At 37.6% G+C, this 15465-nt stretch overlaps 2 protein-coding genes across 6 annotated transcripts in view; one reads left to right on the top strand and one right to left on the bottom strand.

Moving 5' to 3' along the window:
* Positions 1 to 11490, top strand: part of USP14 (ubiquitin specific peptidase 14) — a 44137-nt gene extending 32647 nt beyond the window's left edge. For all 5 annotated transcript variants that reach the window (XM_044934573.2, XM_044934575.2, XM_044934572.2 and 2 more), the window contains 7 exons: positions 412 to 526; positions 2979 to 3044; positions 3189 to 3281; positions 4207 to 4335; positions 9264 to 9324; positions 9682 to 9789; positions 10725 to 11490. In XM_044934573.2, coding sequence (XP_044790508.1) covers positions 412 to 526; positions 2979 to 3044; positions 3189 to 3281; positions 4207 to 4335; positions 9264 to 9324; positions 9682 to 9789; positions 10725 to 10876 — 724 coding nt within the window. In that variant the 3' untranslated portion in view covers positions 10877 to 11490. The remainder of the gene's footprint in view (positions 1 to 411; positions 527 to 2978; positions 3045 to 3188; positions 3282 to 4206; positions 4336 to 9263; positions 9325 to 9681; positions 9790 to 10724) is intronic.
* A 2125-nt stretch (positions 11491 to 13615) lies between these two features.
* Positions 13616 to 15465, bottom strand: part of THOC1 (THO complex 1) — a 37586-nt gene continuing 35736 nt past the window's right edge. The window contains exons 19-21 of the mRNA XM_006079205.4: positions 15302 to 15449; positions 14504 to 14579; positions 13616 to 14021 (exon numbers count right to left, since the gene is read on the bottom strand). Of these exons, the coding sequence (XP_006079267.3) occupies positions 13726 to 14021; positions 14504 to 14579; positions 15302 to 15449 (520 nt within the window). The 3' untranslated portion in view covers positions 13616 to 13725. The remainder of the gene's footprint in view (positions 14022 to 14503; positions 14580 to 15301; positions 15450 to 15465) is intronic.

Here is a 15465-nt window from a genome sequence, read left to right as displayed (position 1 = left end):
TTCATTAATTCACCTCATAGAGAATTAATTGTTAATTGTATGAAATGGGATATATCAGCAAAATTACATACATGAAATGGAAGCAATTAATAAAACATGAATTTAGGAGAGCAGCATTTTCTAGATCATGGGTAGATTTATCTTTGAGTTCTTAAGACCATTTTAAGACTATATAAATACCAAGTTATTTGCTGAGAGTTTATCCTTTTTCACACATTCATTAATCCATATTGTTGGTAAGTGAATGAGCATTTTTAAGTATTGAAATGAATCTCTGCTGGGAGACTAAAACGTTTTAAATACCAGTGAATGATGTTATTAATTTTAAAAGCATTGGGATAACTTATTTTGTTAGAGGTTATATAGCAAATTGAATGGCTGTTGGTATATTCCTTAACTTACTTTGCACAGCATGAAATGTACAGAATCTGAAGAAGAAGAAGTCACTAAAGGAAAGGAAAGTCAGCTTCAGCTTAGCTGTTTCATCAATCAAGAAGTCAAGTATCTTTTTACAGGACTTAAGTTGGTAAGGATAATTACAGTTTTCCACATGGTTTGTGGATTCTTTTACTTGCAAATATACCTACTTGCTAACTTTTATTTATAACCCCAACATCAATACTCATGGTTCTTTCATGGTCACCTGTAGACATGTGCAAGGTGGCAAAAATTCTGAGATGTGTGAGTCACACTGGCTCACCTGAGGTCCTCTGCCTTCTTGTTTCAGTGGAAACTAGTATGCTGCCTGCACTCATTTCAGTGCCATGTTTCTTGAATTTTTGCGCTTCTTGCAGGTGATCTTGCTGTGGGTAGTGGCCTTCTGGCATGCTGCTCAAGTGCCGTCTGGTGTTCTAAGCGCAGGAAGGTGGCGATGGCCTTAAGGAGAGAAAACGTTGGTTAGATCAGCTTCATTCAGGGTTGAGTTACAGTGTACTTGGCTGTGAGTTCAGTGTTACTGCGTCAGCAGTGTGTGTTAAGCTGTCATTACACAGCAGAAAGACTCATAAAACAAGGCTGTATATTGATGGGTTGACAAAAATGTTATGACCAGAGACTCGAAGGAGGCCTCGGGGGGCATTGTAATGAGGATATATTAATACTGGCGAGATAGACACTGGGATTGGCCCGTGCAGATGAGGGCCTGTAGACATTCTGCCATTGCACTAGGATTGCAGTCAAGGCCCTAGAATTTAAGTGACTTTATTGGTTTGTGGCAAAGCCAGATCTAAAACTTGATTTTCTCACTATTCAGTTAGTTCTGTCTCCCCACTGCCATGCTAAAAAACCCACCCTAGTGGGCACATTGATAAAATAGAACAATTTTGCTTGCCTGTCATTTATTTGATAGTTTGGGGGAATATGTACATCTCTCAATTTTTTTTTTTTTTTTTAAACTTTGGCTGCACCGTGCAGTTTATGGGATCTTAGTTCTCCCACTAGGAATTGAACCCATGCCCCCTCGACAATGAAAGCTCAGAGACCTAACCACTGGACCACCAGGGAATTCCTCAGTATTCCTAAGTATGTACATCTATTGAAGGATAGGCAGTGAATTGGGGCAAGTTTCATGGCATCAAAATGTTAATTGGAGAGTATGGGATAGAATATTTTGACAAGGACTTTCCAGGTTATTTTCTTAATAATTTTATAAAATTCAATGAAAGCTAAGTATACCTGGAATATCTTGATGATGGTGGATTGATGATAGTAATACATAGTTAACCTGATCAGTAAGCTCTAGTACATGGGGATGCAAAGAGTTGGACATAACTGAGCACTTTAAAAATTTTACAAAGTACCAGATACGCTTTCATATTTTCATGAGATGTTAACATGAATTGTCTTGGTATTTTTAGATGCTTTGTCATCATTGGTTTTATCCTTGAGTAATTTTGCTCCACATTTCTTTACCTCTTCATTGCTGAGTAAACTTGGTTAAATGTTAAAAACCTACTCCATAGTGATTCCTTTTGTAATGTGGGTAGTAATTTTTAAAAATCAAACCTGGAACAATTTTTATGCGCGTATAAGACGGTTCTTGCTGCTGATGCCGCTTAGTCACTCAGTTGTGTCTGACTCTTTGCAACCATATGGACTGTAGCCTGTGAGGCTTCCCTGTCCATGGGATTTTCCAGGCAAGCATATGGCAGCGGGTTGCCAGTTCCTATTCCAGGGGATCTTCCTGACCCAGGGATCAAATGTGAGTCTCTGGCGTCTCTGCATTGGCAGGTGGATTCGTTACCACTGCCACCAGCTGGGAAGCCCCCAACATGCTTACTGAACATAGACTGTATACCAAATAGTTGTCCAGGTTTTCTTCATGTGTTAACTCATGCAGTTCTGACACCAGCACTGCGGCAAAGTGCTGTCACTACCAGTACAGACGATGCCCAGAGGGAGCCCTGTGTGGCTCAGTGCCACCCAGGCTGTAAGGATGGAAAGGCGGACACTGGTTAGAAGATGCAGGGGCTGAAGGCTTCCCACATCTATTAGATGAACAGGTTTTCTGTGTTGTGACTTTCTCAAATTTAACAATAATTGATTGGTTCTGGAAGGTTTAGCTACATAAAACATAAAGAGCAAGAGTTATTTACATTCTCTTCCTTTTCCTCTAATACAGATATTCTGATGATCCGTAAATAGAAGAATACCATGAAAGGTTTCCTTATGTTGTATAAAACACAGTATAAACTCTCAGAATCTGACCATTTGGATCATAAATTAAAAGACTCAAATATGATTTACATTCTGAAGAGTTCATGCAAGTAAAGACAAATTATTTTTATGCCTTTTAAGAACTAAAGCATATCTGAAAGCCTTCTCACTTTGTCTTCATTCAGAGTATTTCTCAGGGGTATAAATCGGTTGACATACTATATGTTATCTCTTAAATAGTCCTGATTTTTCAAAGAGTTAAAGATATAATTCTGTATTGCAGAAGACATTTTTTTAATGTTTGGTCTTCTGTTCTTTTTTAGCGACTTCAGGAAGAAATCACCAAACAGTCTCCAACATTGCAAAGAAATGCTTTGTACATCAAATCTGTAAGTTTTAGAATCCAATTCCATTTAATCGAAAGGTTGCTGGTTAATTAATGTTACCCAGACTTTGTTTTTACCAAACTGAGGAATTAGAAACTTGTGTGGCGTTTGCATGTTACGGAATTTCTTTCCATTTTCTCTCCTCAGTCAAAGATCAGCCGGTTACCTGCTTACTTAACTATTCAGATGGTTCGATTTTTTTACAAAGAGAAGGAATCTGTGAATGCTAAAGTTCTTAAGGTTAGTAATAAATTTACTGTAATAATTATAATTTTTTGAAGGTAATTCCTTATTTACAATAGATTTCTTTATTCTTTTAGAACTCACTTCAAAATACTATACAGAAGTTATTAACATTAGATAAGTGGTTATTAATCAGGTATATTGGAATTGTCTGTTTTCCCTTTTCTTTTAACATACGCATGCCTCCCCCTCAGCCCTGTCCAAGCATCTGATTAAGGGGGGCCTCGGGTCTTATATTTTTCAAGAGTCCCAGGTAATTCTGATGGATGCACTCCTTTCCCCAGTAGTACCACTAAACCAGATCCTCAGTTGCAGCGATACCGGTAGGTCTGGGGACAGGAGTGGGCTAAGCGGCAATGTAACACACTGTAATCTGTGTGATTCCTTTCTTCCAGGTGAAGGGAAAGTGTTAAATTACTGGTGCCCAAAGAATAATCATTTGATGTCAGAGCCAGCCTTAGGATTTGTCCGTTTCATTGAGCTGTAGCTCTGCAGTGTATCCATAGAGTCTCTGATCCTTTGGGAAGGGGTATATAATTCTAACCTCTTGAGCTGATTTCATTAATACATTTTCAGATATACTTAGGGTTGTACAAGCAGGTTAAATGTAGTTGAAGTAATCTGCTAGTTTACTATTTCTGAAATGCTTCATTTGTTGTTTAAAATTTTGGTAGCTCCTCTGTAGTTAGTTTGATGGGTTAAAATGTTGACGGAAAAGTTGAAAAGAATTTTTGTCTTAAAATTAGGGCCAGATTGAAAATAAGCACTATAGTTTCAACTGCATGGGTCTCCACATGATTTTTATAGGTCTTATTTTCAGCTTTATTTGAATATGAAAGCAGTAATGTAAAAGTGTGGTAAATATTTTAAGTAACGACCTTTTTAATTCTGTTTGCACTTTTTATTTTTGGTTTGTATATAGGATGTGAAATTTCCTCTTATGTTGGATGTGTATGAACTATGTACACCAGAACTTCAAGAGAAAATGGTTTCTTTTCGATCAAAATTCAAGGATCTAGAGGATAAAAAAGTAAATCAGCAGCCAAAGACAGTAAGTTCTTATTGTTCATTTTCTGACCTTAACATGTTTATCTTTACTCTGTGTTCAGTATTCACTTTATATTGTTAATCTGTTAGTAGTAATGGGTGAATCTGTATTTGGCATATATACAAATCCTACATGTATTGGTGAAGCCCTTCAAGTTTTAGATATATTTTAGCATAAGGAAAAGGACTCTAGCTATGCTGAATGGGTCCTTTATGATAGAATGAACATAATATTTCCTTTTCCCCTAAAATCTGCAGCTTATATTCTTTTAAAATTTATTTCTTCAAAGCATTTCACATAACATCTTGCCTTGTAAAATTTAGTGTATTTTATTATTTTCCTTGTAAGACATGACGTTATCTCCATTTCTTAAAATGGATTGGTGTCACAGAATATTGCTTCCTTTATGCCCACTGTGACAGCTAAAGTTGTATCTTTTAATAAGTGCTAATGGTACGCCTGTAACTGTTAAAATTCTAACCTTAGCAACTTTATATTTAATAAATTGTATATTTTAAATTCAGAGAAGGCACAGCTGAATTACGTTTTCTTGAAAAGGAAAAAGATATTTCCTGGTAACTAGGAATATTTCCAGTGTGATATTACATACCAAATTTTAAAATTAAATTCTTCTGCAGGTTTTGTGTGTCTATTAAAAGGAATTTTTAAAATTAAACTTGAGATAATTGTAGAATCACATGCAGTTGTAAGAAATAATAGAGTTCCTCGTTTCTCCTAGTGGTAACAGCTTGCAAAACTATAATATAATGTCGTAGCTGGAATATTGACATTGATATGGTCTAGATGCAGTACGTTTTTCTTATCACAAAGATCTCTCTTGCTGCCCCTTTGTAGCCAAGTCCACTTTCCGCTGCCCCCTTCATTCTTATCAGCAATGTCTGCCAATCTATTTTCTTTGAATTCTTGCCAGCATTTGGTAGTGTCACTATTATTTTAGCCATTTGTGTAGGTTTGCTTGATGTGGCCTGAAGGCTAATGATGTTGAGCATATCTTCATGTGTTTCTTTGGCATCTATGTGCCCTCTTTGATATTTCTTCATATTTTCTGTGTGTGTATGTGTTAGTCACTCAGTTGTGTCCAACTCTTTGTGACCCTATGAACTGTAGCCCACCAGGCTCCTCTGTCCATGGAATTCTCCAGGCAAGAATACTGGAATGGGTTGCCAGTCCCTTCTCTAGGGGAATCTTCCTGACCCAGGGGTTGAACCCAGGTCTCCTGAATTGCAGGCAGATTCTTTATAATCTGAGCCACCAGGAAAGCCCCTTGTTTTTCTACTCACTTGCCATTTGGTCTTTTACTCTTGAATTTTGGGAGTTCTTTATATTCTAATACTAATCCTATGTCAGATACATGGTTTCTGAATATTTTCTCCCAGCCTGTAGCTTTGTCTTTTCATCCTATTAACAGGGTCTTTTGAAGAGGAACATTTTAAAAATTTTGTTATAGTTCAATCTGTTTTTTTCTTCAGTTACCCTTGCTTTTAGTTTTATATCTAAGAAACCATTACCTAGTCACAGGCCATGGAAGGTTATGTTTTCTTCTAAGGTTTTCATAGTTCCTCCATTTAGGCTTTTTGATTCATTCTGGGTTAATTTTTGTATGTGAGATGAGGTATGGGTCCAGATCCTATTGCATGTGAACATTCAGTTGTCCCAGCACTACTTGTTGAAGACTATTCTCTTCCCATTGAAAGGTCTTTGCACCCTTGTAGTGAATCAGTTGACTATAGATGTGAGTGTATTTCTGGACCCTCAGTTTTTTTCTGTTGGTATGTCTGTCCTTAGGCCAATACTGCAGTCTTTTTTTTTTTTTTAATGATTTTATTTAGTTTTGACTGTGCTGTTTGTTGCTCCCTGGACCTTTCTTTAGTTGTGGCGAGTGGGAGCTGCTCTCCCGTCGTGGTGTCCAGGCTTCTCGTTGCAGTGGCTTCTTGCATTGCAGAGCACGTGGGCTCAGGAGTTGCAGCTCAAGGGCTCCGTAGTTACATTGAATGGACTTAGTTGCTTAGCGTCATGTGGGATCTTCCCAGACCAGAGATTGAACCCATGTGCCCTGCACTGCCAGGCGAATTCTTTACCACTGAGCCACCAGGGAAGCCCAGTACTACAGTCTTGATTACTGTGGTTTTGTAGTAAGGATTATAGCAAAGTATGAAACTTCCAACTTTGTTCTTCAAGATTGTTTTGACTTTTCTGAGTCCCTTTTATTTCCATACTTATTTTAGGATGAGCTTGTCCATTTCTTCAAAAACAACTGGAATTTTGATGGAGATTGCATTGAATCTGTAGATCGATTTGGGGAGTATTTCCATTTTAATAGTATTAAGCTTTAGAATCCATGAATTTACTATGCCTTTTGATTTATGTAAGTCATTAAGTTTTTCAACAGTCGAATAATTTTCAGTGTACATTTCTTGTACTTTAAATTTATTTATAGCTATTTTATTATTTTTGATGTCTTTGTAAATGGTATACTTTTTCTAATTTCATTTTTGCATTCATTATAATTGATTTTTGTATATTGGTCTTTACTTTGTTGAAACAGTTAATTCACTTTTTTTTTCCTCTTATTTTTTTGAGCGATTGTATAGAATTGATGTTGTCTCTTAAACGTTTGGTAGAATTGTCTTGGTCTGATAATCTTAGCCTGGAGAGTTCTTTTTCAGGAGTTTTTAAATTAAAAATTCAACTTTAGTTACTGGCTATACAAATAATTTATATCATATTTGGTTTGTGGAATTGTTCCATTTCATCTAGCTTGTCAGTTTTACATGTGTAGAGTTGTTCCTGTTATTCAGGTGTTTGCAGGGTGTATAGTGGTATCCTGTTACATTCCTGATATTGGTAATTTGTGTCTTTTTTTTCTTTTGTCAGTCTTCCTAGAGGATTGTTGTTTTTTTTTGCTCTTTTCAAAAAGAACTAGCATGTTGTTGTTGGTTTCTTTTCCTGTTTTTCTGCATCTAATTTGATTGATTTCCACTTTTATTATTTCCTTTCTTCTTCTTGCTTTGGGTTTATTTTCCTTCTCTTTTCTAGGTCCTTAAGTTGTGGGAACTTGGATTTTTATTTCAGACTTCCTGTTTTCGAATATTAGTGGTGTAAATTTCCCTCCTGGCAGTGCTTTCAGATTGTGTCCTACAAATTGTTGTACTGCATTTCTATTTTCATTATGTTCCTTGTATTTTTAATAAATTTCCCTTGAGACTTCCCTTTGACCTTGGGTCATTCAGAAGTGTCGTGTCTAGTTTACATGTGTTTGGAAAATTTCCTGTTACTTTTTACGGATTCTGGTTTGAGTCCATTGTGAGAAAACACATGTGGGTGATTTAAATTCCTTTAAGTTGTTGGGGTTTGCTTTGTGGCTCAGGATGTGATCTTAGTTATCTATTCCCTGAGCACTTGAAAAGAACATATTTTACTGTTGTTGAGGGAAGTATTTTGTGGTGTTGATTAGATCCAGTTGGTTGATGGTGGTGGTGTATTTTCCTGTACCCTTGCTGCTTTCTGTCTAGTCCATCAGTTGTTGAGGAGTGGTGAAGTCTTCAAGTAAAATTGTGGATTTGTATGTTTCACCGTTCGGTTCTGTTAGCTTTGGCTTTTCACGTTTTCTAACTGTTATTTGGTGTGTACACACTTAGGGTGGCTGTCTTGGTGGAATGGTTCTTTTATTATGTAGTGTCCCTCTCTGTTCTTGGTAATTCTCTTTGTTCTCAAGTCTACTTTGTTTGACGTTAATTTTTCCATTTCTTTCTGTTAGTATTTGCATGATACATCTTTTTCCATTCTTTTACTTTAAACTTGCCCATATTATATTTGAAGGTGATTTTCCTATATTTTGCCTTCTGTTCTGTTTTTTCTCTTTCCGTACTGTCAGTTATGTGAACATTTTTTAGAATTCTAATTTGGTTTACATATAATGTTTTTCTAATGTATTTCCTTGTGTAGCTTTTTTTGTAGTTGCTCTAGGCATTTAATAACTATATAAAGGAGTGGTAGACCTAATTGCCTTTTTGTTGTAAGATTCTTTGGCTCCTTGTCACTTTAGCTGGCACTGTCTTCATTATCATAGATTTTAAAGAACTTTGTGTCCATATGCCTAAATAAGTTGTTTGAATTTGTATTACACGCTGGAATGGGCTGAGGCAAGGGAGTTCCCACCAAAGATTCTTGTCTAAAGTTGTGAATCTTTTTAATTGCTGAATTAAATAGTTCATTTTGACTGAAGTGGCAGGTGGCCATGGCTTAGTAGATTTAATATAAGTTGCTGTAATTCTACTTCTGTTTTTGTGAGGCAGCTCTTTATCCTCACCTACATGGTTTGATAGTGTGGGCAAAGCAGCAGAATTGACTTTCTTTCTTTCTACCCTAGAACAGTGTTTGTCTGGACTCTCTTCACTGATGTGCTCTCGGTTTAGCGGTTTGTAGTTGGTCCTGTAATCAGGATCTGCTGCTATACCTATGAGATTGTATAATGTTCAAAAGCAGAACTTTGGGATTTACAGTTTTATGTTAACTGTTGTTGTCGTGTCCGACTGTTTGTGACCCCGTGGACCGCAGCGTGCCAAGCTTCCCTGTCCTGCACCATCTCCCAGAGCTTGCTCAAACCCATCCATTGAGTTCGTGAGGCTCTCCAACTGTCTCACCCTCTGTCATCCCCTTCTCCTTCTGCCTTCAATCTTTCCCAGCATCAGTGTCTTTTCTAATGGGTCAGCTCTTCAGATCAGGTGGCCAAAATATTGTTAATTATAGTTATATCATTTTAGCACTGTGTAAGGGAGATCATATTTTTCCTTTGTTTTGCCTTGGTGATTTGTATTATAGATAATAAATGTTTGTGGAGATATATACTTTAAGAGAATATAAATTTTAATTCCAGTACCATGAAAATTAAAAAAATTTTTTCCCCTCAGGGTGACAAAGACAGTAGTCCCCAAAAAGAAGTTAAGTATGAGCCCTTTTCTTTTGCTGATGGTGAGTGAAATCTTCATTTCAACTGAGTTTTACTGTGTGTAGGCTTTTAAAAAAAAAATTTACTGTCTTGCCACATAATCTCTTTCCAATACTAAGCTTAAAAAAAGTTGTGTTTCTTAAAGTATAATTTACCTTAATATGAGATAGTAAAAAAATCACTTTTCAGTAAATATGTTCTGTAAATGATAGCATACTTATCTCTCATGAAGCTTTAAGCGCACCATAGTCTCTTAACTGGATTTTAATAATAACGTAGTATTCTGTAGGCTAAACTTAAGTTGTTCTTCCTTGTCACGTAACTTGAGAAAGCACATATCTGTTCATATCTAATATTAGTGGATTTATGTCTTTCTTTAGACATTGGCTCCAATAATTGCGGATACTATGATTTACAAGCAGTGCTAACGCATCAGGGAAGGTCTAGCTCTTCAGGCCATTATGTATCATGGGTGAAAAGAAAACAAGGTAAAGATTCTGGTTTTTTTTTTCTCCAATTGTTGCATACTGTTTTGACAAGTTAAATTTTTTAGCACATTTATTCTGAAAACTTTTTGATCTCAGAACCTCTTTTACATTCTTTAATTATTGAGGATTCCAAAGAACTTTTCTTTATGAGAATTTTATCTTTAATATATTTACTAAAATAGAAAACCGAGAAATTCATTTTAGACTGACATTAATGACCGAGAAATTCATTTTAGACTGACATTAATGAAGTCATTACATATTAACATAATTTTTTTTACAGATTAGTTGTTTAAAAAATATATTATTTTTCACCCCGCTGGGTGTTTGTTGCTGTTCAGGCAGGCTTCTTGTTTGGTGGCTTCAGGCAGGCTTCTCGTTTGGTGGCTTCAGACAGGCTGTAGAGCACATGGGCATAGTTGCCCCACAGCACGTGGAATCTCCCCTAACTAGGGATCAAACCCATGCTCCCTGCATTGGCAGGCAGATTCGTAACCACTGGACCACCAGGGAAGTCCAAGTAACATTTTAAAAATAACAATCTTTTCCAAAACAGAAAAATATTTAATGGCGTTGATTTACATTTTTGTGAGTTTGTTAGGCTGAACAGGAGGCAGCTGGATTCTCCTGCTTCTGCATTCTGTCTGCTGCTGCTTTATCACACAGTGTGACCTCTGGAGAGTTCCAAAGCACTCTTCAGAGAATGGTGGGGGTGGGGAGGCAGATGCTTTAGAAATGTTATGAAAATAATTGTAATCTTCATGGAAACCCTCAAAAGATCTTGAACGTGTGTAGTCCTTGGACCACACTTTGAGAACTGTTGGTATGGCAGATGGAATACTACTGTGCCTAAAACTCCTCAATACCTTTTTTGGAATGGAACTCTGAAAAAATCGTCTATGAGATAAATTTTGTGTTTCTGTCTCACACTTTAGATGAATGGATCAAGTTTGATGACGATAAGGTCAGCATTGTGACACCAGAGGATATCTTACGACTTTCCGGTGGTGGAGACTGGCACATAGCTTATGTTCTACTCTACGGGCCTCGCAGAGTGGAAATAATGGAAGAGGAAAGTGAACAGTAATCTTCATTTTAGCTATTTATGCTTAGGTGTGAAATAAATGTTATTTGTTGATCATTTCTATAACCCAGAGCTTTGGAGGAAGATGTTTAGGTGGTTTTATGTGTTTCCCCTCATGTGGAACAAGAGAGGGCAGAAGCAGACCACTCTGTGTTATCAACCTAAGAAATTACAGAAAAGAGAAAATTGCCTTTGGACTGTGCTGCCCTGTGTAAAGGTGGCCAGGAAGAACTTTTTAAAAAGCTTATTGCTTGGATTAATTTTTAAAAATTATGAGTTGAAATGCCTTTCAACCATTATTACCTTCTGTGATAATTTTTCTCCCTGTCTTTTTCAGCCCAAGATTCAGCAATCAGATGTTTATTGCACACCTATTACTCTATTATTTGTTGTTCTTGCATGGTTCAAACCACCAGTGATTCAGTAGCTGCCCATCCTTTGCCTTATCTAACACAAATGTTGCCAGGAAGGTGGAAAGGAAGTAAGTTTGATCTCATTGTGTAACTCAGTGCTGCGTCCCCACCCCCATGGAAACATGGGTACAATCAAGTATTTGTCCAGCCTGACTGTTGCTGGCTTTTCATGACTTTAAAATAAATTGTGATCAAATAATAGTACATTTGATTATACATTTGTTACTGTGTCTCTGATGTACTATGGTTTGTACATTGAACTTTGCTATGGTTTTGTAGTAATGAACCTTAAAATGTTGACAAGCTCCAGTTGCTTATTTTTAGAAAATGAGGATATTTAATAAAAAAAGAAAAAAGAGGGACTAACAGCTTTTGACCTCAAGTCTTTTGTCTGTTGGAGCTTGGCTGAAGTTCAGATATGTTTAATACTATTATAGTTTCTGCAGATGGTTAATTATGCTCTAAAGCATCTATCTGAAAATAGTATCTTCTTCACCTGCTAGCCTAATACTGTTTAAAAAGAAACACAAAGTTGTGATTGGATAACGAATGCAACCATGTTTATCAGATCTGTTCTTTGGCTCAGTTGGGTGTTTGTTTCTATTCTGTCAACTCCCAACTTCATGTCTGTCTCAAAATTTAATACCAGTGATTTTCAGGAGAAATATCAAGAGTATGAGATACTGCAGTATATGGTAGATTTTAATACCCTCTAATAAATTCATTTTTGTTTTATTATGAGTGAAAGGATAGGATATCAGCTAACTGTCTTATATTCTGAGATAGGTATTTATAATAAAGTTGTAGGGATTATCATGAAATCTCTATCTTTGCTTATGCTGTTTTAAAAGGCTCTACAGAGCACAGCAGTGACAAAAAAATGGCCATATTCCTCTCAAGTTTGAACAATGTAATATAATCTAAGAATACTTAGAGGGTAAAATAAGCATTTCAGGGAAACTTACCTGTAAATAGCTTCTTCAGCTAAGCTTTAATACTGGCAGTCAGTCCTCCTTTTGCCTTGGAGAGAGTGCAGAACAGGAAAGGGAGGATGAGATCATGCGAACTGTAGTGGTTCTTTTATCTATTGGTATGATGCTTGTGAAGTGTGAATTTTATTCACTGTCTTATTTTGTTCTGAACAACTCTGAGGACAAAAATTTAGCAATTAGGATCCAGATTTTATGATTTGGAGGATGCTGTAGCTACTAGGTCAGGTTGGATTAGAACAGAGTTATAGGAGCCTTTGTGGGATTAGCATTTTAAATTGTAATCTCTTAACTGTCATTATGAAAAACTTGACTTCATTTTATTTGATCCAAAAAAGCATTATTCCAAAGATTTCTTGAAATGTAAGAAATTGGACTTTTATTAGTGTCTTTTAAACTGTTAAAGACTATTTTAGAATTCAGCCTCACGTATAAGATCTTTGAAAATGAGAATAAGGAAAAAAACCTTATGATTGTTGTGACTCCTGAGCGTGCCTTATAGGCTGTGCCCCGCCCCGCCCTGAGGCCCTTTTGATACCAGAGCTGTGCTGGAGCACTGCTGGACTGGCTAGCAAGGGAAAGCCCCAGCAGGAACACTTACAGTGTGACAGGCGCTCAGACCACCCTCAGCATTTAAAACAGCGACGACCTAATCATAGAGCCCTGAAGGGTAAGCTTATGTGGGAATGGGAGAAGTGCGGTCCGGTCCAGCCGTTGCTCCCCAGTGCTGTGCTGTGCGTTAGGGTGCTTTCACACACATCTCACTGGAACTTCACAGCAATCCCTGAGGTATGTAGCCCTGTTTTAAGTGACTTGAGACGTAAGTTCTGTAAGGCTAAGATAATTAGGTTTTATATTTCACCCCATTTCTTTTAAGGTTGGGGGTTGGCACATTTTTCTGTAGTGGGCCAGATATTTTGATACGTTTTAAGCTTTGTAGGCCATAAGTCTTTGTTGCAACCATGTACCTTTGTAGCATGAAAGGAGCCCATAGGTAGGGAAGACTTAAGGATCAGTGTGTCTGTGCCGTAAACACTTCACTTACAGAAAGAGGTGGCAGATGGGCCACTGTTTGCTGATCCTCTGCTTTAAAGCATATCTGAGACGAGAGCAGTCATGCAGATTCAGAAGGTATTATTGTGGGATTCTCAGTGAGTTAAATTCTGTAACTTCATGGCATGCAGGAAACACCATGCCCCTAAACATTGCTAACTGACTTACACATATATAATTAACAAAAATATTCTGGCCATTTCCCCAACTTCTCCCCCTAAACCCTGAGGTCAGTCATCAAGAGCCAACATACATTCTGTTGTTCGTGGAGCACCAGCCAACTGTACAACTGTTATAAAAATGTTTATTGTTTACCAAAACCAGTGGACCTCTTATCAAATGCTGCTTGGTAACAAAACCTTATCACAGTTTTAATAATAATAATAAAAGAACGAAGCTAACTGTTTGTCTCATTGTCATTAGTTAGACTTTCTGCAAGGTCACTTAGCCCAGACTTGTTGAGCGCGTTTATCAGGTTCTCGGGCGTTGCGTGCACTCCCTCCTGGTCCTGCCAGGCCACGAGCAGCTGTTTGGCTCTCATCTTCATGTCTTCGCTGTCGCACTCGATCTGTCTAATTTCTGAGTCTTTCATTTCCAAGTAAGGAGCCAGGACCTTCCACTGTTCACCCAGTTTGTTGGCAAATACCTCTATTTGGTCCCCTGTTACAGGTTTGTCTCGCCGAACATCAGGACCTAGAAAACACAGGGAAGGTAATTACGAACCAAGTGCGAGGACACATACGAGTCAAAGCCCGTAGTGGGACACGGGGCCACTGGGACTTCAGGAAGCTTTATTTTAAAAGTAAAACAGTTCCTTTTTGTATTTCCCCTGGTTCAATTCTTATGAACATTAGGGATGTAAAACTAAAGCTGTTCCCTGTGTTATAATCATGAAGGCTTTGCCTGAAACCAGCGGCCCCCAATCTGAACCCCGAGAATTAAGAGGTATGAGGTGCATTCAAATGTAAGTGCTCCCCTTCCCAACACTTTATATTATTGTATAAAATGCACTATTGGAAAAGTTGTTACCAAGCAATGCTTTAGATTCCTCACTATAACAAACAGAGCTGAAATAAACAGTAGAAGTTGAGAAGTAGATCAAATAACGTACCTCTCAACAAAGAACCCCAATCTTTTCCAATTTTGTAAAATAGCCAAGAAAATTCAATTCTTACTTTCATTTTCCTTCAGTAAAGCATCATTATCTTCCTCATCTTCATCCTCACCTGTTTTTATTTCTTCAGAAGGAGGCTACAATGAGTAAAAGGAATGTCTTAGAGTGCCAACTTCTAAAATCAGAGAAGTAGGGGTAGTTTTGATCTTAAATAAGAGATTCCAGTTATGGGGCCCAGAACTTCCCCCCAAGAATGTTAAACATGAACATCAGGTAAGGATCACAGTGGGACAGTGTTAACCTGGAGAAGGAAGGACGGGGACAACCAGAGGTTGGAAGGACCCCCTTCACCCCAGCCTGGGACGCAGGGAGCCACTAGGAAGCCTGCTGCGATGACTTGCACATGCCCAGCACATACATGGTAGCGACAATCTAGGGCAGACCGGGGACCAGCCATGTGCTTAACAACATGCTTCGAGTAACTGGTTGTTTGCATACAGTATAGTTATTACCATATTGTATTAAAAACAGAACAGAGTAGGAAGATAGACCAAGTTGCCTACCCCCACCCCATGGGCCCTGCCTGTGATAAAATAGAATACATTGGTAAACAGGAAGAATAACCCAAGTATAATAACTTTATACAGCATGTGAAGTTACTTCATCAATTTATGTATTGATACTTCCTATAAATGTTTACTCAAGGGCATTATTTCCTCATTCTAAAACAATGGGGTCTGTGGACCATATTTTTTCCACATGATTAAAGTGAAATTCAGCTCTTAGCTCAAACAGCAACAGCAGTTTTACAAAAGAAGAGAACACCAACTGAAGGATAAAACTCATCACTCCTACTTACTGGTAATTCCTTGGCTAGCTTTATTACCATGTTTTCGAGGTATTCTGGCAAACTTTTAAACTGCTGGTTGGTTGGCTGGAAGAAGTGAGGGCTTCTCCGTGCTAACAGTCTTAGGGCTCTCCAACCATAATTTGAGTTGTTCACAGCCCTATAAAAAGAGACAT

Source organism: Bubalus bubalis, chromosome 22, assembly GCF_019923935.1.
Source record: "Bubalus bubalis isolate 160015118507 breed Murrah chromosome 22, NDDB_SH_1, whole genome shotgun sequence".
In the NCBI taxonomy this organism is placed as follows: Eukaryota; Metazoa; Chordata; class Mammalia; order Artiodactyla; family Bovidae; genus Bubalus; species Bubalus bubalis.
The sequence above is the reverse complement of the archived record's forward strand: the minus strand, read 5'-3'. Positions and strand labels throughout refer to the sequence as shown.